The sequence below is a fragment of the Eutrema salsugineum genome, unplaced genomic scaffold, assembly GCF_000478725.1.
Source record: "Eutrema salsugineum unplaced genomic scaffold, Eutsalg1_0 scaffold_2, whole genome shotgun sequence".
Taxonomy (NCBI): domain Eukaryota; kingdom Viridiplantae; phylum Streptophyta; class Magnoliopsida; order Brassicales; family Brassicaceae; genus Eutrema; species Eutrema salsugineum.
The window spans coordinates 1,852,484-1,874,707 of NW_006256829.1; the positions used below are offsets into that span (position 1 = coordinate 1,852,484).

At 35.4% G+C, this 22,224-nt stretch overlaps 4 protein-coding genes across 6 annotated transcripts; 2 read left to right on the forward strand and 2 right to left on the reverse strand.

Annotated features, from left to right (window-relative positions):
• The first annotated feature begins 202 nt into the window (after positions 1-202).
• Positions 203-7,135, forward strand: LOC18018143. 2 transcript variants are annotated; one of them, XM_006399026.2, is made up of 18 exons: positions 203-413; positions 935-1,421; positions 1,694-1,785; positions 2,229-2,393; positions 2,497-2,890; positions 3,287-3,405; positions 3,488-3,560; positions 3,640-3,866; positions 3,948-3,992; positions 4,170-4,245; positions 4,370-4,561; positions 4,778-4,881; positions 5,000-5,066; positions 5,228-5,377; positions 5,912-6,034; positions 6,165-6,335; positions 6,568-6,627; positions 6,719-7,135. In XM_006399026.2, the coding sequence occupies exons 1-18, from the start codon at positions 373-375 to the stop codon at positions 6,830-6,832; spliced, it is 2,700 nt and encodes an 899-aa protein (XP_006399089.1). In that variant the 5' UTR covers positions 203-372; the 3' UTR covers positions 6,833-7,135. The 2 variants fall into 2 exon arrangements, with proteins under 2 accessions (XP_006399089.1, XP_024011508.1); XM_024155740.1 differs by having other exon boundaries at positions 373-413; positions 5,003-5,066.
• Positions 6,871-8,805, reverse strand: LOC18018144 (protein trichome birefringence-like 9). The gene is made up of 4 exons (XM_024155741.1): positions 8,416-8,805; positions 7,528-7,917; positions 7,284-7,442; positions 6,871-7,198 (listed from the first exon to the last, which is right to left on the reverse strand). Exons 1-4 carry the CDS (start codon positions 8,793-8,795, stop codon positions 6,871-6,873), a joined length of 1,257 nt encoding a protein of 418 aa, XP_024011509.1. The 5' UTR covers positions 8,796-8,805.
• Positions 8,806-10,005: 1,200 nt separating this feature from the next.
• Positions 10,006-11,559, forward strand: LOC18018145. Its single transcript, XM_006399028.2, has 3 exons — positions 10,006-10,254; positions 10,654-10,807; positions 11,105-11,559. The coding sequence occupies exons 1-3, from the start codon at positions 10,117-10,119 to the stop codon at positions 11,299-11,301; spliced, it is 489 nt and encodes a 162-aa protein (XP_006399091.1). The 5' UTR covers positions 10,006-10,116; the 3' UTR covers positions 11,302-11,559.
• Positions 11,560-15,084: 3,525 nt separating this feature from the next.
• On the reverse strand, positions 15,085-17,195 carry LOC18018146 (B3 domain-containing protein At5g06250). 2 transcript variants are annotated; one of them, XM_024156576.1, is made up of 3 exons: positions 16,574-17,195; positions 15,826-16,043; positions 15,085-15,219 (listed from the first exon to the last, which is right to left on the reverse strand). In XM_024156576.1, the coding sequence occupies exons 1-3, from the start codon at positions 17,193-17,195 to the stop codon at positions 15,166-15,168; spliced, it is 894 nt and encodes a 297-aa protein (XP_024012344.1). In that variant the 3' UTR covers positions 15,085-15,165. The 2 variants fall into 2 exon arrangements, with proteins under 2 accessions (XP_024012344.1, XP_024012345.1); XM_024156577.1 differs by having other exon boundaries at positions 15,124-15,224.
• Positions 17,196-22,224: the final 5,029 nt, after the last annotated feature.

Here is a 22,224-nt window from a genome sequence, read left to right on the forward strand (position 1 = left end):
GATTAATCGGATCCAAACCGAATCAAGATAACCGATTTAATAACCAAGCCGAAATAACCGAATACAAAAACCAACCAAATTCCATACGTGGCCATGATTATCGAACTTAAAATCAATTGCAACGGAGAAGTCCTCTTCTGTTTAGTGAATTTTGGGACCTCCACGTCTACGGATAGAGATCCTCGTCGTGCCACGTCATTATCTCTTTCTCCCTCCCCAAACTTCAGCATCATTTCGAGCTCAGCGATTTTTCGTATTTCACCTCTCAATAACCTTCTCCAGTTTTGGTTTAAACAAAAATATTCTCCAATTCGTCACCAACCAAAATTTTCAGAAGATATTTCCCGCTGGTTTTTGTAAGCTTTCATGTAGATGGAAGTTAAGCTACAACGGCCGGGTCTCGTATCGTCAAGGTAACCCAAGCTTACATTTACCTCCTTCTATTTTGAATCTTCGATTTTAATGGTCTTTTCGTGGATTTCTTCCCGATTTGTTTTTAATTGTACAGTGAAAGTATCGCGATGTTCCTATCCATGATCTTGCGTGTACTTAGTGCAAAACCCCGAATTGACTTTCCTTTTTGGTTGAAATTTGCCCCTTGCCGGTAAAGTCTGGTTTTACCGATAAATCAGGAGAAGAAGACGAAACTTAAGAATATTAATAAATGAATTTTGAATTAGAGCTGCTTGAAGAAGAGCATGAAAGAGCTGAAACTGAGTGTATATTCCGCAAGCAACCATTTTTTAAGTGAATTGTCCTTGAGAGTGTAGCTCAGTTCTCGTTGAGTTTCCTCTTGAGAAATTTAGTAGTTGTGTGTGCAAGTGCAAGTCTTGGTCGTAATTAATGGTAGAAATTTGGTCGCTTCTTGGTAGAAACAAGGCTATGTTAGCTTTTAATTTATTTCCTTCTTATTCATGTAATCTTGCCTTTGTAGCTCGTCAAACCCTTGTCTTTCGCGGATGTCCATTGGAACCTATATTTCCTGCAGAAGGGTGGTAGAATTGGATTGTATATCATACTGCTGGGGAAATTCAAGGAGCCGATTGTTTGTAACCGATGATGTTCTGGAAAGTAGGAACCACTTTCTTCATAGGAATTTCTTTGGAAACAAGAAGATAAGCTGGTATAAATCGCGGAGGAGAATGCAGCCTTTTCTCCTTGCATCTGCTGAAGACGGATTGGCTGTTAATGGGACTCCACAGTCAAAAGCTAAGGAGGATGTAGAGGAGATGAGGGCCAAACTCACTGAATCGCTACAAGATGAATACAACTGTGATGAACTCATTCAATCTTTGCATGATGCTGCCAGAACTTTTGAACTGGCACTTAAAAAGAAGATTTCCACGTCCAAATTACCATGGTTTTCAGCAGCCTGGCTGGGAGTGGATAGAAATGCATGGGTTAAGACATTTTCTTATCAGGTATATACCATTTTAGTTCCACTTCCATATATACCATCAATGCATCCGAGTGGTTACAGTAGTTGGTTTTTTTGCATCCCCACGGTACCATGATAGGGGAATATGCAACTGGATTTGAAAAATATTTTACTAGTTATTATCAGGGCCAAATACATATATTTGGTGAAGAACAAAAAAATTCTCACCCCATTGCGCATTAGCTTACACGAAGTATTTTCTTGTCATATTTTTTGCTATAATTGCTAAATGCATCTTCTGTTCATTATCCTCAGGCTTCTGTGTATTCCTTACTTCAAGCTGCAAATGAGGTTTCATCTAGAGGAAACGACAGAGACAAGGATCTTAATGTCTTTGTGCAAAGGAGGTATTGCTTGGAAATTACCAACAGTTTCTTGCGTTCGTATTTATTAACTGCATAGCTTTATCAAGAGAATATACGTCTTGAGCTTTAGCTGGTAGGCAGTTTTCTCAAAAAATTATCATTGAAATGGCAATGTTGGCTTGCCTACTCAGGTCATCTCCATTGACCTAATTGTTACTGGCTGAGTCTAGCTAGCTGCTTATCTTAAACAGTTAAATTAGTATTTTTTTTTTTGTTCTTGCTTTTAAAGAGAATGCAACAAAGTATTAGTTTGAGACTTATGTCGTGTTGGTTTGATATTTATTCCCCACATAGTCTTTGAAAGAGTTTCCTTTCACCGACGTTGAAATCTTTCCAAAACTAGTCGTTTCTGTCTAAATAATAGTCCTATGTTATTGCTTCATGGTTGAGCCTGCTTATGATGTTTAGATAATCTCATCATGCAGTTTATCACGCCAATCTTCTCCGCTTGATAGTATGATGCGGGATAAACTATCTTCCAGTCACCCTGAAGCCAATGAATGGTTTTGGTCTGACCAAGTTCCTTCTGCGGTGACATCTTTTGTGACTTGTTTTGAGGGGGACCAACGATTTGTTGCTGCTACATCTGCGTATGTGATTTCTTTCGACTCTCTTAATATTAGTAAGTTCTGTGAAACACTCGTTTGACTGTTTGCTTTTTAGAATGTGACGATACTTTATGGTTTATTCCAGCTATGCCAAAGGCAAGTCCTCAGCTGCAAGCAATGAGATTGAGGTGTCACTTCTCATGCTTGTGCTGAATTGCATCGCAGCAGTCACAAAACTTGGCCCGACCAAACTTTCGTGCCCACCCTTCTTTTCTATGATTCCAGATACGACAGGAAGATTGATGGACAAATTTGTTGACTTTGTTCCACTCCCTCAGACCTATCATTCAATGAAAAGCCTCGGTTTACGCAGAGAATTTCTTGTTCATTTTGGACCGAGGGCAGCAGCATGTAGAGTAAATAGTGACTGCACTACAGATGAAGTTGTCTTTTGGGTCGATCTTATACAAAACCAACTGCTGCGGGCTATTGATCGGGAGAAAATATGGTCAAGATTAACAACGTCTGAAAGTATCGAGGTAATGAATACATAGGAGATATCTGAGCAGCCATTAGAACCTCTGTGCAGTATGCATGCAAGTATAGGGAACGTAATTGCTTGTCTGGATTCATTAGTGACAGCCAATTCCATGTTGAATTTGTTGGATATACCATTTGCTGTGCCTTATTTTGAAAGTGCTGTTCAGAATGTAAGAATGTGGCAGAAATAGGTCGCAAGTTTAAGTGATACTAGCTGGGATCTTCATAAAGTGACACATATTGAAAAATAAATCCGATCTTTTTTTTAGTTTATAATGACTCATAGTGTGTTTAGAATCTTTAGATTGTTAAGGTTTGCAGTAGATACATATGGTTGAATACTCGGATGTAAATATCTGGGTAGTTTTTTACGACCCGTTGCTAATGCCTTGCAGGTTCTGGAAAGAGATTTAGCTATTTTTGGATTCTTCATAGCCTTAGGCAGGAGCACCCAATCTTTTTTAGCTGCAAATGGTTTTAATTCGCTGGAGAATCCTGTGGAAGACCTTGTCAGGTGACTCATTGTTTCTCTTCTGTCTGCTTGCCATACTCTTGGATCCACACTACCACTTAAACTCGCTATCTTCTTTATTCAGGCACTTCATTGGGGGCAGTCTCCTGCAATATCCTCAACTCTCTGCCATCAGTTCATACCAGTTGTATGTAGAGGTAGGCATAAATCATACCATCATTCGTGGAATTGTCATTAAACAATTTTGAAGTCTTATCATGGAAAATCATAGTGTAGGTTGTCTGTGAAGAACTAGAGTGGCTTCCCTTCTATCCAAAGAAAAAGGACTCCCAGCCAACCGAACAAGCACATGGGCATAGAAGCAGACCGGAAGGGCCACCTAATTATGATGCTCTTCCTCAAATATTGAATGTTTGCTCTTATTGGCTACAGAGTTTTATCAAGTACAGCAAATGGCCAGAGAATCCATCTAATGTCAAGGCAGCAAAATTCTTATCCAAGGGGTATCTTAATTGTTGTTTATCAAAATTTGGATAGTAAACGAATAATTACTTGGCGATCATATTGACTTTCATGGTTTTTAGGCACAAAAAGTTAATTCAGTGCAAGGAAGAACTGGGGATATCAAGGTAAGCTTGGGAACGATAAGTTGTGTAGAAAAGACGTGTTGTGTATTCATCTTGGGAACGCTTCACATATCCAACTCTGTGCACTTTGCATTGTTTCGCATCCTTGTTATGTAGCATACCTTTATAATTAATTATCAAGTAATTTAGCTGTGTGCTATTGGGTAATGTGTGATGCAGTTTGGCAGTAATAGAAGCAGGGTTCATTGACATGAATGCAGTGTCAACTGATAGAGAGTCTAGCTCATTTGACAAGGTTGGTATTCCATGTATTAGTCATGAAACTTTGCTTTTCCGTACACTATTTGAATCCAGCTTTTTGTTTAGAACTCCGGTGACTATCAAATGTAACATAGATATTAACAGCACCTATTTCTCAGGCTCTAGAGAGTGTAGATGAAGCTCTCGTGAGACTGGAAAGCTTGCTGCAGCAGTTGCATGCATCAAGCTCATCCTCTGGAAAGGAACAAATAAAAGCCGCTTGCTCTGACCTAGAGAAAATAAGGAAGCTTAAGAAAGAGGCTGAATTTTTAGAAGCGTCTTTCAGAGCCAAAGCAGCTTCCCTGCAAGAGGTATTTACTTGTTCAATAGACCTTTCCTTTGATGCAGTTATGATTGATATGTAAGTGCTGGCGCTTGAGTTTGCTAGATTGACCAAATCTTAGCCCTTTTTTAGAAGTGTGGCATCAGTCTCAGATGGTGCTTATAATATGAAAACTCAGAATAGAAGAGTGCATTTGGTTTTCTTAAACGTGTGTGGAAGACTAAATTTCATGTGATTTACTCAGGGAGGTGGTGACAGTGACTCTGAGGAGTCTTCGGAGGAACAAATGCAGACTCTAAAAGTAAAAGACACAAAGAATCCAAGTAATCCTGTAGATCAAGGCACAAAGTACGTTGCATGTTCTGTTAGTTAATAATTTCTTGTGTCTTTTGAGTTATTAAATATAGTTTCCCTTTGTTCTCTTCTGGTTGCAGAAACTTATTAATCTTTTTTGCATCTACATTAGTAGGAATCGTGGATTCTGGGGTTTCTTTGAGCGCCCTCAAACGGGGAATCCTGCTCCCAAGTTATTGGTATTCTTCGATTTCTTATCTTATGTTGAATCGTGAAGCATATCTTAGACTTAATATTTTTGGCGCTTAGTCAGTCAGTTACTTGGTATTTCTAGTTTGGTTTTCACCCAGTGAGAAGATGTTGTGTTAACAGGTTTCAGGATATTTTTATCCATGTGCAGGCAAAAGAATATATTGAGGGATCCAGTGAAAACGTAGATAGCATAGATTCCCAACCCAATGAGATCTATCGGTTCGAAATTCTAAGGAATGAACTGATAGAGCTAGAGAAGCGGGTCCAAGGAAGTAGAGATGAGTCGGTAAATGAAGAGGTTAGTAAGTTGTATCCAGACTTCGATGCAAGATGTTTGATTTGTTTCTGCACATTTAGTAAATATTTAAAACCTTAGTTTCAGTAATGCATGTATTTGCTTGAATTTAAGCAAGTACATATATCCAAAAGGAAAAAGAGAACGATGCATTTACGGTACATGTGGATTACAGTTAGGTGAAGTACCTATGGGAACCCTTCCCGTGCAAACGTATAGCTGATTTGTCTAATATCGTTTTCAAGCCAAAATATGTATGGTGGGTCTATACCACATACTACCTTACTTATAAATGGAGGTTGTTAATTGTTTTTTCTACTTCCTTTTCCGTATCTCAGTCATAGTGGCAACACGTTCACGGAAAAAGTTGTGCAAGCATTATTATGCTCTGTTTTTTCTTTCATTGTTGAAGTTTTTAACATGGTAGCAGATGATCAACTCCCTCTAAGTTAATTTAAAATGTTGTTATTTGTGTCTCTCACGAGTACAAGCTCTCATCTCACTGTTTCTTGACAATAAATTTGACATGTTCTGCAGGGAGGAACCTCTGAAGATCTTCCCAAAACAAGCAGTAGTATGAAAGGTGTGCAGTTGGTTCAGAGCTCAAAGAAAGAAAACGTCATTGAGAAAACTCTTGACCAACTTAAAGGAACAACCACGGTATAAATGTCATTCCAAGCCTCATGGCACATGCAGCTTCGTTTTCATTGAAATCAGCTTTGTTCCTTCGCTATTTGTCTACTCCATGACTTACTTACTAACATTTCGCTTTACTGTGGGATCTTGATAGGATGTGTGGCAAGGTACTCAGCTTCTTGCGTTTGATTCAGCTGCTGCTATGGAACTGCTTCGGAGGTCTCTAATAGGAGATGACTTAACGGAGAAAGAAAAGAAAGCTCTGCGCAGAACCATGACTGACTTAGCATCAGTTGTTCCGATTGGTGTTCTTATGCTTCTTCCTGTGAGTAAATACTAATCCTATCAAATTATCAAATAACATATTTCTATCTGCATTGGTTGTTCATCCTCACAAAGAGAACTCTGTTTCACCAACTTCTATACATTATCAATGGTTGCTTTGTACAATATGCTGTTAACACCATTCACTGCATCGTTACATTTATACCATTATCAAAACATTGGCAGTATGTCTGAGTTAATGTACTAATCATGTGTACGCTTATGTCAAACAGGTCACAGCAGTTGGTCATGCGGCTATGCTTGCTGCAATTCAAAGATATGTGCCAGGCTTGGTAATGCTTTCTTTTGTACCTCGCGTTGCTCTCCTATATTTTTTTGTTTCAATCTCTTCAATTAATTTGACAAGCATCCGTCTTTGTTCAGATACCTTCGACCTACGGACCCGAGAGGTTGAACCTGTTAAGACAGCTCGAGAAGGTCAAGCAGATGAAAAATGAAACAGAGCCTGAGGAAGGCATCGATGAAACAGAATCATGACTAGATCAAGATGCGAAATCAGTTTATACCTCAAAAGTTCACTTTGTTGTATAATTCATTGACAAGAGTTGCGCATAGAGAATCTCATTCCATGTGTCAGGGACACCGGGTAGGCACCAGTGGCTGCAGTCTTGAGGAGCATCAACAGGAGTACCCGGCTCTCGATAACGAGAAGGATGACCATCTTTCCTAAACTCTGTCAGATATGTAATGTTCAGAAACTTAACCTTACTATGTTGATAGCTCATTTCTTCAATTACTTCATAGATATATCTATTGTGACTCGCATCAGGTTCCATCTTCCTTTTATCAGTCTCAGGCTCCATCTCTGCATCACATAGACCACCCAGATTCCATGTCCCATTTCTGCAATAACCAAGGATCCTTTACTTTTAAAACCCTGGTCTCTCCAAAATCATTATATAAACTTATTGTCTGATTATCTACCGACCTGTAGTGCACTGGGGAATAGCTTCTGAAGAAAACATAACTCTTGTCTGGATCAAGTCTCTCTAAAACCCATGACTTCCATGTCTTCAAAGACTTCCCAAATGCCTCCATTACTCCCATTGTCTTGTTTACTTTCCTTCCCTCCTCAAAGTATGATCCTCTGCGAAAACACAAACCCAGTTAACAAAAAGAAGAGGAGATTAATGTCAGAACTCTGCTGATAGAAGGTGAGTGATTTGGCATACGTTGAAACGGTTTTTTCTTCGTTCCACCAGTGCCCTGAGTTGAAGACAAGAACATCTGACCCGACCCATCTTTTGGATTGCCAGTTGAATTCGTCGACTCTCACTGTGGTTTTGATCTCCGCTGGTGAGTTTGCCGGTGGCCGGCCAATGACGACAAGAAACGGTGTTCTGTGATACTCAACAGTGAGGTTTTGCAGAGGGAATCGCATCGAGAGAAAGCCCTTGTGTTTAGTTATGGGGTTCCCATTTACTTCATAGATTTCAGATTGGTTAGTTATTGCTTGCGAGAGCATGCACATGAGAGATTCCCACTGGTTTCTTCCGATTGAATCTCCCACGAACACTATCCTCCCGTTCCGACTCCTCTCCAGAAAATCACTCGCATTAAATCTATTCATTCATTTGCCACAGAAAAACAAGAAAAGAAAAACTGTTATAACACATATCATATATGGACTCTTATACCGGCCCACTGGGCCCATCAGAGCATTGTACTTAACCTAGATTCCCTATGTACTCTATATATACATTCCAGTGATTAATAAAGTTTCTAAGTTTTCACAACAAAAACAAAATTTTCATTTTGTTGGTTATTGATGATTGATACTTGAGAATCTTTGACTCTATCTATTGCAAGAAGAAGAAGAAGAATAAATATACAATTGCGAATCGTACTATATAATATATACGAGATCAAAGCTTTCTTTTGTCATGTAAATCAAACCCTGGTATCTAGAGTCGAACTTTTAACCCTAAACCCTAGTGAGTGTAGCCCTTTTGCGCAATGGAATCGATATAACGTAAGGTCGAAGCAAGATATACATATTCTCTCGATCAGTTCAAAAAGAAAAAAAACTTAGACCGACGACGACGTGGCACAATGTTTACCTCGGAAGATCGCAGCCGTGTGGTTGCCATCGCCAATGGAGATAACCGGAATCTTCTCTTCCGTTCTTATGACAACGAAAACCGGAATCAAGAAATCGACACTCTTCTCCGTATAATAATCCAAGAGACGATGATGATGTTCGACGAACCCATCTTCCTTTGGAGTAATCGCAATCTGTTCTTAGGGCAAGCGAAGATGGCGACAACAATCCGAAACGGTAAAGGGGCTCGAAGGAGGAAGAGTCGATGAGATTGACGATGACGACGGTCGAGAATATGAGGAGGCTGAGTAAAGAGAGGCTAACGAAGAAATGTTTCTTGATCTTGAAGACGTACGGATATGACCAGAGAGAGTAGAGTTGTTGATGATGATGATCCATGTTGTACGTGATGATCTCTTCTCTTCTTTCTCTCTTTGAACAAGTCTTCTTCTTTATTTCCGTAAACGAGAGACGTCAAACTATATACAAATGCTAATATATATATATATATATATATATATATATATATGAATATTATTATTTCCTCTATCATGATGGAAGCTTCCTTGGCCCCACCTTTGTCATTACATCTTCCAGATTGTAATTAGCGACGACGTCGGCTCTGATTTTATGTAATAAAAATTATAATAATTAGATGATAATGTTTTTTATGAAGGGTTTTTAAAGTTGACCAGTGTACAAGGATTTTTCCACAACTACAAGAAAATAAAAAAATCTTTAAATTTATTAATTTGGTAGTCATTTTTACATTTTTTCCGACTTTTACATATTTAATTGGGAACGGTAATTTTGAGTGACTTTTGACAACAATAAAACGGGAATAGTTAGCAGTCAGAAAATGCCAAGTGTAATATTACGGATGAGAACATCATATAAAAACTTTTTGTTATACCAAAATAACGTCCTTATCATAACGACATGACAACATTTTATTATGATTTTATTAAAATTTCAAATTACATATAAAACTTATAACAACATGACAACTTTAAATGTTTGCTAGATCCATTTTTAATTAAAAAGATTTTAAATACGATTATTTTGTGAAAACTTAGGCTTTGAATGGTTACCAAAATAAATAATGAGGAGCAGTAAATTCATTTTCAATGTAAAAAAAAACATATACAAATAATAGACACCAAAGCTGTTGCTTGAATAATCCTCAAGTTTTGTGTGTTTATCGGTACGAAATCGCTTTATTTGTCGAACGTACTGAAAACGTGTCATCAAGCTGCGACACCCTTTTGTTGGAAGCGTGTGTATATACATATGTATTATTTTACACATTTCATAATCATAATGGCCTACAAATATACTATTAGTTTGGTAAGAGACTAATGATTTGCAGAAATTAATTCATATTAAAAAATAATGGTCACTGAAGTCTATTACCTATAGCTTTTTAGCAAAAAAAAGGTATGTTTAATAAAAGATTGTTTGATGTAATTTGGGATAATTGTCATTTTGTGGAAAGTAAATAAAAGATTTGCTTAAGTACACTGAATAAACCGAAGAATAGAGGATCTCTTATTTACATCGGCTAAGCCGTAAAATAATTAATTATCTGACTGAACCGGAACCGAAAGCTAAACCGAACATTTAAGCCCAAATCTCAAATAGAGAGACTGGCGACGGTGAACTCAAGTGGCTGAGAACTGAGCTGCGAGAACGGCTTCTCATCTCAGGGAAGAAAGTGAAGATGAAGCTAAAGGTTGTGTGTCGTAAGGTCTCCGATTACATCCGTTACGATCTCAAAGAAATCGTGTTACCGTCATCACTCCCCGATCCTCCTCACGTCGTAAAACGCCGCAAATTGACTTGGCACGAGCGATTTCTCGTGAGATTCCTTCACCTCTTCTTCCTCTTTTCCTTTTGAAAGTTTGGAAATTTACGCTAGTTTTTCTATTTCTAGGGTCTGGGTATTCGAATTTTTCTTCCAAGGATAAACAGCTTCGCATTTGCTTAATGTTCTGGAACTCTGTTTGGTTTTTTGTCCGGTTTATAGTGAGTAAATCCCTCAGTTACGTATTTGCTCATCAGATTTTTTAGATGATATACAATCTGGAAGCATGTTATTTTATTAAGGTGCCAACCAAATGGGAGATTTCTCTTGTTTGAGCAAAAAGATTCATCCCTTTCTGATACAAGATTCTTTGATTATTGTGCGTATCATGGGTAGAAGAGGCCCGTAATTCACTTGTCACTGGATGAAATCTTAATTGTGTTTGTAATTTAGGTGTTGAAGGAAGCTTCAAGGCTTTATGCTGCAAGCTGGGTGCGAGATATAGGTCCTGAGCTTCGTCCAAACGATTACAAGAAGCATGGTGATGCAGAGCCTAAAAAACAAGCCCAAGAAACAGAGAAAGAGCCTTCTGTTTTGGAAGATCTTGGTAAGAACTGGTGTTATGCTATAGCCTACTTTAATTGTAACTGGCTTATATATATAAAGATTATGATCGAAGTTGGTAAGCACATCTAATTATTACGTAAGAAGTAATGCATATTACAAGTATTGAGAAGTGTGATTCTTCTCATAGTATTGCTATAGATATTAAGAAGAGCTTTTCCCAACTGAAATTTACTGCCCCGTTCTTTAGTTTATTGACTTCATGTATGATATATTGTCTATCCTTTTATTCTTAATCGCTTGTTTTTTCATTGCTTTTTGCGTTACTATTTCTATACAGCGGTAGCTGCAAGAGGTGGCATGGAGACTTTAAGGCCTGCTTTACATCGTGTGTACATGACACGAGCTTCTCAATATAAAGATGCTCTTGCAAGCTTTATAAAAGGTTACCATGAGGGTGTCCAGCAAGTTATGCAGAGCAAAGAAGAGTCTGAAGTCCCTGCCGATGATTCTGACAAATCTAAAAAGACTACCTGACCTTTAGTTAGCTCCAAATGTAGGATTTACGAAGAATATTGGTTTAAGCCACTCACCATCTAACTGTTACCTCATGGATTCAAGTTCTGCAAATCTTTTTCTATCAAGTTCTAAAAAATCTGTGGTGATGGTAATATAAAAATACTCTTCTTTTTTTCCTTCTCGGATGTATTCTGTATATTTGTTTTGATTTTTAACGTTGGGTATACTATATCTGTTTATTGGGTCTATTTTAAGCTAATAAAAAATGAGAAACAATTGGGAGGTCTATTAAGCACGTATGAGTATATATAGGCCAATATATTTAAGTAAATAAACCAATTTCCATTCGATTTCATATTTGAAAAACTAGCTAGACGATATATTTGTAATGGTTTTGATTCCCTTTACAGCTTATTGAGATTTCATTCTCGGAGACTTTTTCTGAGCACATTGCAGGGTTACCTGAAACAATAGTAAGCTATTCTTAGTTACGGTAAGATTTTTTTTTTTTTAATTTTCTTTGTGATTCCCTACTCACATTTTTTCTTCCCATGTTAAAAGCACTGTTGACCTTAACCAAATGCATTGTTAGTGGATTTAAATCCACGCTATCTGTAATAGTCTCTCATAATGCTGTTGCAGAAAAAGTTGGCTGGCCCCTAAAAGTTGATAAAAAGCATAGATATCAGATAGATTTCAGGGGAAAAGTTGAGCAGTCGATTCAGAACTGTACTTGAAGTCTTGTTATGATCAAAACTTTATTTGCAGGACGAGCCCTTAATGCAGGAGGAAGCCAATGAGCATCTTAACTATAGCCAAAAGCTTCAAAGACTAGTGATAATGGCACATGGCTGAGGGTCCCTCTCCCACTTGCAGAGCCACTAAACCATTGGGCGGAAATCAATTAGCCTTCAAGTCAACAAGTAAGTATCTTTGCTGAATCTGCATGGGCCCGTTGGAGAATCACCTGTGGCTAAGTAAGGTCGAAACGAAAGTAGCTTGAAACATATTTTGCATTACCTGTTGAAATATCAACCCATGCTGTCAAGTCAACAAATGCGTCTGCCTTAAAGATTAGCACTTGTTACTGGCACTCAGAGTTGGGACATGTGCGTATACAAACCGAGCATTTGTAGTTTGTGAGTGGTCATGATAAGGTTGTATTGTTTCCATCTCTGTTATGAGAACTTTCTGTCCAATCAAGACTTAGCTTTACTCTTTTGGTGCCATACGCAGATAGTTTTGAGAGCTACTACTGTTTGATAAAGCATCCATTTGAATGATTGTAGAGATAGCAAATTTCGTTTCTCTTACTTATAATTTCTGAGCAACGGGTTCTCTTACCTAAAGCAGCCTTGGGGTTAACTTAAGAGTCCCTTGTCTGACTAGAATCTCTTTTCGGAAAGGAAATAAATAAGTCTGAGATATATGAGAGTTAAGCCTATGCATATAACAACGTCTGAATAACTAACATCTGATTAGGTAGTTAGCTAGAGTCGACGATTAGAGTAAGCAGAGGATTCAACAGACTTGTTAAGCAGTGAAGTTTTTTGTATTCGAGAGTTGGGGATTCTCTCAAACAATTACTTGGTTTTGGGTTGGTTAAGGTCTCTAAATGGATTTTAGTAATAAATGAGAGTTGTATCAGAAATCTGGTTAATAAAACCATTTATAGAGATACGAAATGGTGAAGAAACAATGTACGTGCTAGAAAAAGATATCACTGAATCAGGATACCACAATCTCTTTTTGGAAGCACATGGAGGTGGATAACTGATCCAATGATTGATTTTGTTTCTAATATAAATACATGAGAAATAAATGTTGAAGAGCACTAAAAGAAGCAGTACATGAATAGACAATCGCTTTCAACAGATGATTCACTGTTCATCTGACCTTAGTACATGAAAAAGAACAGGTTCTTGTAGGACTCTCCCAAAAAAAAAATTTCTCTCTTTTTGTCAAAATATTGTATAGACTCTCGGAGATAAAATACACTATGGTACATGTCTATTCATGAACTGCTTCCCATTAAAGGATAAATATTATATATATGACTTGATTGATCTGATCGTTGGTTAACATATTTGAATTAAGGGAAAAAATCCAAAAAATACACAAACTATATAAACTTTGGAAGAAAAATACACAAACTATTTTAACTCTCCAAAAAATACACAGATTATTATCCATTTCTATTTTAATACTCAAATTATTAAAAGTTTTTATTTAAATACTCAAATTATTAGATCTAGAGTATTTTACACATTTTCTTTTTTAAAAACCCAATTTTACCCTTTTTATATTTCAAATTATATTTATTTCTTTAGAAACATCTTTAATTTAAAAAATAGATGAGCTAAATAAAATAAAATCAAAGACAGAAAAAATTATATAATAATAAAAAATATTTCTCGTGTAATTGAATTTCATCTTTACCAAAAAAAAAAACTCCTGCGTCGTCCAATTTATTTTTACCGGCTTGGTTTGGTCGATAATTGATGTCTTACTGCAATTAATTGTGATGTTTTAAATGTGGATGAAGATGATTTCAAAGCTCTGGGATGAATAATTTCGGCGATTCAGGTTAAATCTGCAAAAAGTAAAGTCCATTGGAGAGGGAGACGAAGGATCGGAGATGGGAGAGCGAATATGGGGAGAGAGCAGGGAGAGAAAGCATCACATCGTCGTTTAGAACGAAGAAGAGCCGGAATCATCGTTTTTTACTGGGCAGTGGGCAGTGAAGCAACCTTTGTCTGTGAATTATGTATAAGAGTGTCGATTTGATTCTTTAGCCTAATTGGGAGAAGAGATAGTGAGAGATTTAAATTTGTGTTTCATATTTTATATAATTTGATATAGGAACATCTGAACATCAATGATCCAAACTCTCTACAATATCGATCAAAAATCTTACACAGAGGAGAAGAGAGGGAGCAAGCTTTTTTGTTTTTATTATTTATTTATTTTCTCATTTTTATCTTCATTTTCGTTTTTATTTATTTATATTATAAATATTAAAAAGAAAAATTATAATTTGAAATATATAAAGGGTAAAATTGGGTTTTTAAAAAAGAAAATGTGTAAAATACTCTAGATCTAATAATTTGAGTATTTAAATAAAAACTTTTAACAATTTGAGTATTAAAATGGAAATGGATAATAATCTGTGTATTTTTTGGAGAGTTAAAATAGTTTGTGTATTTTTCTTCCAAAGTTTATATAATTTGTGTATTTTTTGGGTTTTTTCCCTTGAATTAAACCATATATGCCTTGCATTTTTGGTTTATCTCCCAAAATTGCAATTGTTTTGCAATGCCATTGTTCACACACACAAAAAAAAAAAAAAAGTGAGGAAACTATCAAAGAAGCAAAAACTATAGTACCTCCAATACGATATACCATCATTTTTGTTGGCCCCACTTTTGTTTCTATAATAATCTCATCAGTTTCCCATTTCATCTTTCACCAGAAGAAAAGAAAAGATAAAAGAGATCATCATCATCATCAGACAAGTACAACTATACATCATGATGCATGTGTGAGAATACATCATCATCAACATCATTCATCATTCATCATTCATCATTCATCATCATGAGATGTATTTTTGATGTTACATTTTTCTCTAAGTCTTTGACTTTGGAAGTAAAGAAAAAGACTTTCCTAAAATTCAGCGATTTATTTTTTTTCTCTTTTCCAAATTGTTTTTTCCAAATTAGTTACATACAAGTACGGAAACTAATGAGATAATAATAATTATTAAAATTACATACAATTTCCAGGAAATTGGCCTCTGTGGCCTTAAAGAGAATGCGCAAAGTCTGGGCCCATATAAAAGCTTTAAGTCAATTCCGAAATTCTTGTCACCTCTCTTGGATCTCATCCTCGTCTATCTCCAAGCTGCTTCATCGTATCCCCCGTGAAAGCTATATTCTGTTCTATTTTTTTCCCCAAAATTATTATCATTATTTCATAAGAGACACTCACATGTGACATACATGATAATAATAATAATAACAATTCTCCATCTTGATACAAAACATCAATTATGTCCTTATTCATGCTCATAATTTTAACAATATATTATGATTTTCTTAGCATCATAAAAATAGCATTGCGGCGCCAGTAAAAAAAAGCAACAGTGATTACGGAGACCAACATATATTAATACACACATTCTAATTTAATTATCGAATAATAAAGTAAATGAAAGTGGGCTCAGACAAAAGAACAAAGTAAAGCAGGGTAAAAGTCACTAACAAAATGGCCATGTGCGACTGCTCAAAAGTCTCTCTAAACTCTCTTAACAGATTCCTGATTCTCTTCATTATATTAATAATTAACAACAAAAAAACAACTCTCCTAATCAATCTCGATTATTTAATTCTAATTTCAACTGTCTCATCTCGAGAAACAGCGTTGCCCATCTGTATTTATAATTTAAATGTATCTTTAAACCATAGTCTGTGATGATGTAATGTACCCAGATTAAATCAGATATAAAAATATAACTCTGAAAGGGTAAAATAGTCAAATTACCATGCTATGAGGATGAGGAGTGTAATAATAGTGCATGTACTGGCCATAGTAACCGTCGGCGGGACACTCCGCGGCGGTGACGGAATCATCTCCGTCGTCGTCTTCATCCATTTGACACTCCAAATTCACACCGAAAAGCCTCACCGTCCTCGAGCTCCCGACCACGGCGGAAGACGATGGTATGGAGTGAGTCTCCGCAGCTGTAACTACGGCGGCGCCTGTAATCACGACACGTGCGCTTCTTTAAATTTTTATTGAAGGGCAAAAAAAAAACAAAACAACAGACACAAGTACGCAACTGAACAAAAATCACGTTTGTCCCAGGGGATTGGACGGTCTTACTCACGCGCTCTTATGTGCGCGTGTACAGCTAATAGCCTAATATTAATAACAACTTGGAGTAGTCGAAATTGTCGGGGTCATTTTTAATTTGTTTAGAAAGACAAAAATAACTATATCTTCTCAGGTTTTTAATACGCACGTAATAGGCAGTATATCGTGTACAAGCAAAAATAATTATCATACACTATTAGAACTTATAAGAAAACATATATAATTGGTCTTTAATTAATGTTTTAATCGTCCCGACAACATAATATTAGTTGATACCTATTGATCAACGCGATTATAAAACTTAACGTTAATTAGTAGATAGATTAAAGATGAGGAATAAGATATATAAAACGGTTTTGAAATTGGTTGTATTTTTACATATATTTAAAAAAAATAAGGAAGTAATACAACATACCGTAGTGGGAATACTCTGAGTGAGGAGGAGGATTAGGGTAATTATTACTAGAGGCGTGGATTTGGAGATACGGAGGAGCTGCCATGGAACTAGCATACGACGTCGTATTGACGGCGGAGTTAGTGGAGGAGCCTTGGCCGCGTCTGCGCCAGCCAATGAAGAGTCTCCGGGAATCGGAACGTTGTCGTTGGAAGAAAACGACGTCGCCAGGGTCGAGCTGTTTGTCTTTGACGAATCTGCTCCAACCTTTGGTCAAAACGTAGCTTTGGCTGCTGTTCCAGTAAGAGTATCTGAATCTCCAACACTTTCCTGACTCGTCTTCGAAGCTTAGAAGCATCCCTTTCTCCGTCGATGTCGATGATGACGTGTCAGCACCACCGGAGGAGGAGACGATCACCGCATTGAGAGGGAAGTATTTCTCAGCGTGCTGTTTTGGTATGACGAGGCGGTTGAGTTTGCCGACGTCGCTTGGTGTGAGAGACTTCTCGAAGAGTGATTCTTTTTGTTGGTCGTCGTTGAGCCACGTGGCTGTGGTTGCCTCCGATGTGTCGGTGGCGTGGCGATCCTGCCACAAGAGAGTGTTGTGGTGGTGGTGGTCTGTGGAGTAATGGTTGACTGACATTTTTCTTGGGAGATAGAAAGCGAAAGAGTGAGAGAGAGTGAGAGAGAGAGGAGTAGAGAGAGCTAGAGAGTAGAGAGAAGGTTAGGTGAAAGAGAGAGGTGGGTACTCGTAGTACTAATATAGTATAATACGAAGGAGAGTAGAGAGAGATAGCAAATTTTGAAGGTTAAAAATTGACGTGAAAACTTCGGCAAAAACTATTTGAGGAGAGAGCAACACACGACAACCAGACGACTTTCTTTTAAGGTTTTGCGTGATGTTTTATCTTTTTCTATCATTATTACTTTTTTTCTACTTCTTGCAGTCCGTATATTTATGGATTTTCTATGTCCCTCTTTTTTTTTATTCTATTTGTCTATACTTCTATATACACACATATATATATATATATATATTCATCATAATATATCTAAGTATAATAAACGGTTTTCAAGTTCGGTAATTTTTTCTAAACACAATGGATTCCACGACTTAGAGTACTATACATAGTACCGTTTATTTTGAGAAGAAATTTTGAGTTCTTTTTGTTAATAGGGTATGTTGATTATGTATACTTTTTCAGGGGTACGAAAAGTAAGCTTCAGGTGAGGTTGGTGATTAGGAGTATGAGTATCTAGACAAGAAAGAAGAGCTAAAAGGTTTTATTTTTTATTTATTTATTTTTTAAAGAAAAAGTTAGGCTACACGAAAAACCAAAGAATCAACCCACTTAGAGTTAGAAGGATCTGACCATTTGAAAAGAAAATGCAATTATTGGAAAAAAGGTTAAATAATCAAAATTCTATGACTTATTTCTAACATCCTGGAAAAAAAAGTTATGTTCGTTGCGTGCTTCTCGAAATGTTACCAAAAGAAGAAAACGAAGATATGGTCCTTGTTATTTCGACGCAGTTAATAGGCAACATATATAAATATGTATTTTATTAGTAAATATTTGACGTAATTCACAGGCACTTGTGATTAGGCCTACTTGTGATAAATGCCATGAGACATATATATAATATTGATTATATATATATATATATTTATATATATTTGGGCCGTGTTGTTCAATGCACTAACGTTAGCATTCGTCACTGTATTAGTTTCAGGTTTTTAAAAGGCCTTTCCTGTCTAATTTCGGAGTTGACGAACACAATCTAGATCAAGATACCACACTTTACTGAATTGGCATTGGCAATACTACACTAGTATACATCAAAATAAATATAAATTATTCTGAATGGTAAATCAAACCCACGAAGAATATTGGTTTAAACAATTCACATCTACCATCTATGGTAAAGAAAATTGTTACCTCATGGATTCAAGCTCTACAAATCTTTTTCTATTAAGTTCTACAAATTTTGTTAGTGATGGTAATATTCTCTTTTTTTTTCTCGAATGTATTCTATATTTGTTTCGTTTTTCTTAACATTGCGTCTATTATATTTGTGTATTGGGTTTCTTTTAGGCCAATAAAAAATGAGAAACAATTGGGAGGTCTAATAGGCACGTAGGAGTAAAAAGACTATCACTATAGCTGCAGAAAATATTATAGATATTACTGAATTAGGACGAGCATGTTTGCTCCTTTGAGAAAAAAACGATATTTAAATAAGTATATATTCACATCTTTTTTTTTTCTTACAACATATGGTTCATAACTATATATATTCAATGTTTCGAAAAATATTATACCATCCATCTAACCTAACTCTTCTGCACATATAAGGCCTATATATTACATTAAACCAAACTCCAACATTTATCAGTACTGATTAAAAATATATTCTGCCTGACATAGTACTTTTGGAAGAAAACAAAACCAATATCTCCATTATTGAAAAAGATTGAAAAATTCAATCATCAAACATTGTTTTCATAGTGTTTTTGGTTTGTCATAATTGACACACAAATATACAGTATACACTATATCCAATCTAGATTTACATACATATAGGCAGATACGTACTTAAGAGAATTAAAACTCGGGATATAATTTAAATTAAAAATTATTTCTGGAAGACGATTGAAAGTTTTAGTTGATATTAAAAGTTCAACGGACAAATAAATAGGTAAGAAAATCAGTAAAATAGTAATAAAATATAAGATGACGTGGGACAAGAGGATGACGGAAGCATGATGAATGAAGAAAGATCCAACGGCTGAGAGAGCGTATGGTATTCACCCAAAAGGCCAAAAGTAAAAGGAGTAAAGAGGGCACAAGAAGAGAGAGAGAGAGAGATACTTACCCCTCACGCAACTTTGTGGAGCATGTGCCTTTGCCTTTCCCACACACCATTCCATGCATCATCTTCAATTCTACTCTCAGTCTTCTTCTTTTTTAATCTTTTTACAATTTATTTTTACTCCCCGGATATTGGACTAATTTTTTACATGTTTTTATTTATTTTAGTTGGTCCAAAATAGATAAAAATGTTATACATCATTTTTCAAACTTTCTCTAGTTCAAACCACTTATTAATTAGTTTTCATATATGAAAATTTGAACCAATGCAGCATTGGGTGGCATTCAAAATTAGGCTAATTGGGGCTATCAACTCCGACTAGGTTAAATTGTTATATAAATTAAAAAAAAAAACAAATGGCCGTGTATATTAGCTGGATCTCCAGCATGATTCAAAGTCCAAAAATTTCTGAAGTTATTTATGCATGCATATCATTACTTTGAATCAGGTCCGATAACGTTAACTATGAACTTATTTAGCAAATATTTTAATAGTGTAGTATTTAACTAATCGTAAGTTTTTGTAAAAGCGATAACTAATCAATCATGAAATACCATATTTAGGGACCTCATCTATGGTAGTCCACCGGTTAAATTCGTATGCAAATTAAGATCTACACAGTTTAAATCAAACCTATATTCTTGGGGTTTTATGTTTTTTTCTCATATATATAACTTTGGATGATCTGTAATTAAGAAAACCATAAGCGAATAGTTGAGAAAATAAATTACTTTTTCAGCTAAAAATTTGTATACATATATATAGGACTGTTGAGTTGCGGAATGTATTATAGCTAAGATCTATTGTTTGATTTGACCAAGCAAATTGTTGATCGAATTGGGCGGCCACGTCGCCGTGAAGTTGGAATTGGTGGTAAATTGAAACTCACCTCGCTAAAAAAATTGGGATAAACATTTTACTAAAAAATCGTTCATTAAAAATAAATTATGGTCGTTTTTATTCATTTTCATTTATTTAATGTGTGTTACTCTTTTTCGAGCGAAACACAAAATATATATTCCGAATTATTTGATCAAAGTACATATTAAACTATAAAAATGTGATATATTAAAATGAATTACTAAAAAAACTGTGTCTTTATTTAAAATTCTGGACTTGGACCCAAATCTTAACCATGAGGGCTACCTGAAAAATCCAAAAGACGTGCAAATGGCATGGGCACCTTCGTGGTCCTCTTCTGTTTTATTCTAGTCTTATTTGAGGACTTTTTTCCCAATGTTTTTCTTTTATAGTAAAAGCTTATTATTGTCATTGTAAAACATGAAATATCTGTCACGTGCTTGGTGGAAACCATTATTGGTGTTTAGACGACGTTCATATTTTTCTTAATTTCAAGTGAAGACTATTAAGATATAATCATGATTCCAAAAAACATTACACCTTTGATGACTCACATTTTACCCGTTTGCCTTGGAGGTTTAGCATAAACCGAACTATGAATTTTTTTTTGGTAGAGAAAAATTAGAATATATGTATTACAAATAAAAATCTCTATTTATTCATGTTCTACTATTTGTATGTGAATTAATCTTATCATTAAGCTTCCGTGATATAAATAAAAAAATGAAAATTTTATTTCTTCTTGAACAATGAAAAACGAAATTTTGTTGCAGAAAAGTAAAGCGGGCCATCTGAATATATCTGAATATATATATATATAGTCATATTTTTTCTTAATTTCAAGATATGAATTAAACTTATCTGAATTTATATATATATATTTATATAGTCATAAAAATAGCACATTATAAAATATAAATAGAAAGTTTGGGATTTTTCTCAATAAAGTATATATAAGAAGAAAACAACAAATATGCGATAAGATTTGTCCCACTGGATCTTTCGTGCTTCAATCCTCTCCTCTCCTCTCCTCTCCTCACACTCATATCTTCATGATTATTATAATTTTTTGAACTACTTTAATATACATTGTTTTTTTTTTTTATTAACACCTATATGTATATTTTTCCTTTTATATTTTTCCTTTAGAAATTCACTCATATATGTATATATATTTGATGTATTTAACAAATGCTAACAGACTATTAACCTTTTTCCTTTTAATTATAGTTCCAAAGTATTTAATACCTGTATATCATGTTTATATACAACATGAGTTAAAGTTTATGGCATACAACTATATAGCTTAATACTATTTTGTTCAAAATTGCATCAGAAGAAAATAATGACTCTAGTAGTCTAGTGTACCATGTCGGCAAAGTTCTGGCCTGACAAATATGTAATATAATAGTAAGTGATTCAATTTATTATTAGTTAAAAAAATGTTTTGGTGATGTGTTTTGAAACATTTTATGAAAAATCTGAGTAAAGGAAACAAAGAAAAGAACCTTGAATTTGAAAGAATGACAAAAAAACATAGAATTTGTAGTTAAAATACAAACCAATTTTCTTACAAAAACATTTTGATGTTCCGCTCTAATCGAATTCCCAACAAAGGAAGTACGGACGCTCGTTATAGTATTTTATTGCCAGGGTCGTAGTTATGCTTGTAACATCGTCTAGGAATCTGTTTCATGCCTAAGACATGTCTTCTTCAGCAAATTAAAACAAATTTCGAGTAGTGGACAAAGGCGGCATCATTTCCAGGTCGATTTTGAGGCACCTTGCTGCATGTACGTCTGCATCAACTAAATTATGTCATTTTCTGTAAATAATTTTAAAATTTCATGTGAGAAGTTCTTCTGAATTTTCGTTATAGTAATATTGCGCATGTTAGTGTCATTTCCTCTCCAATAGTAGAGGTTGTTGGGGATTTT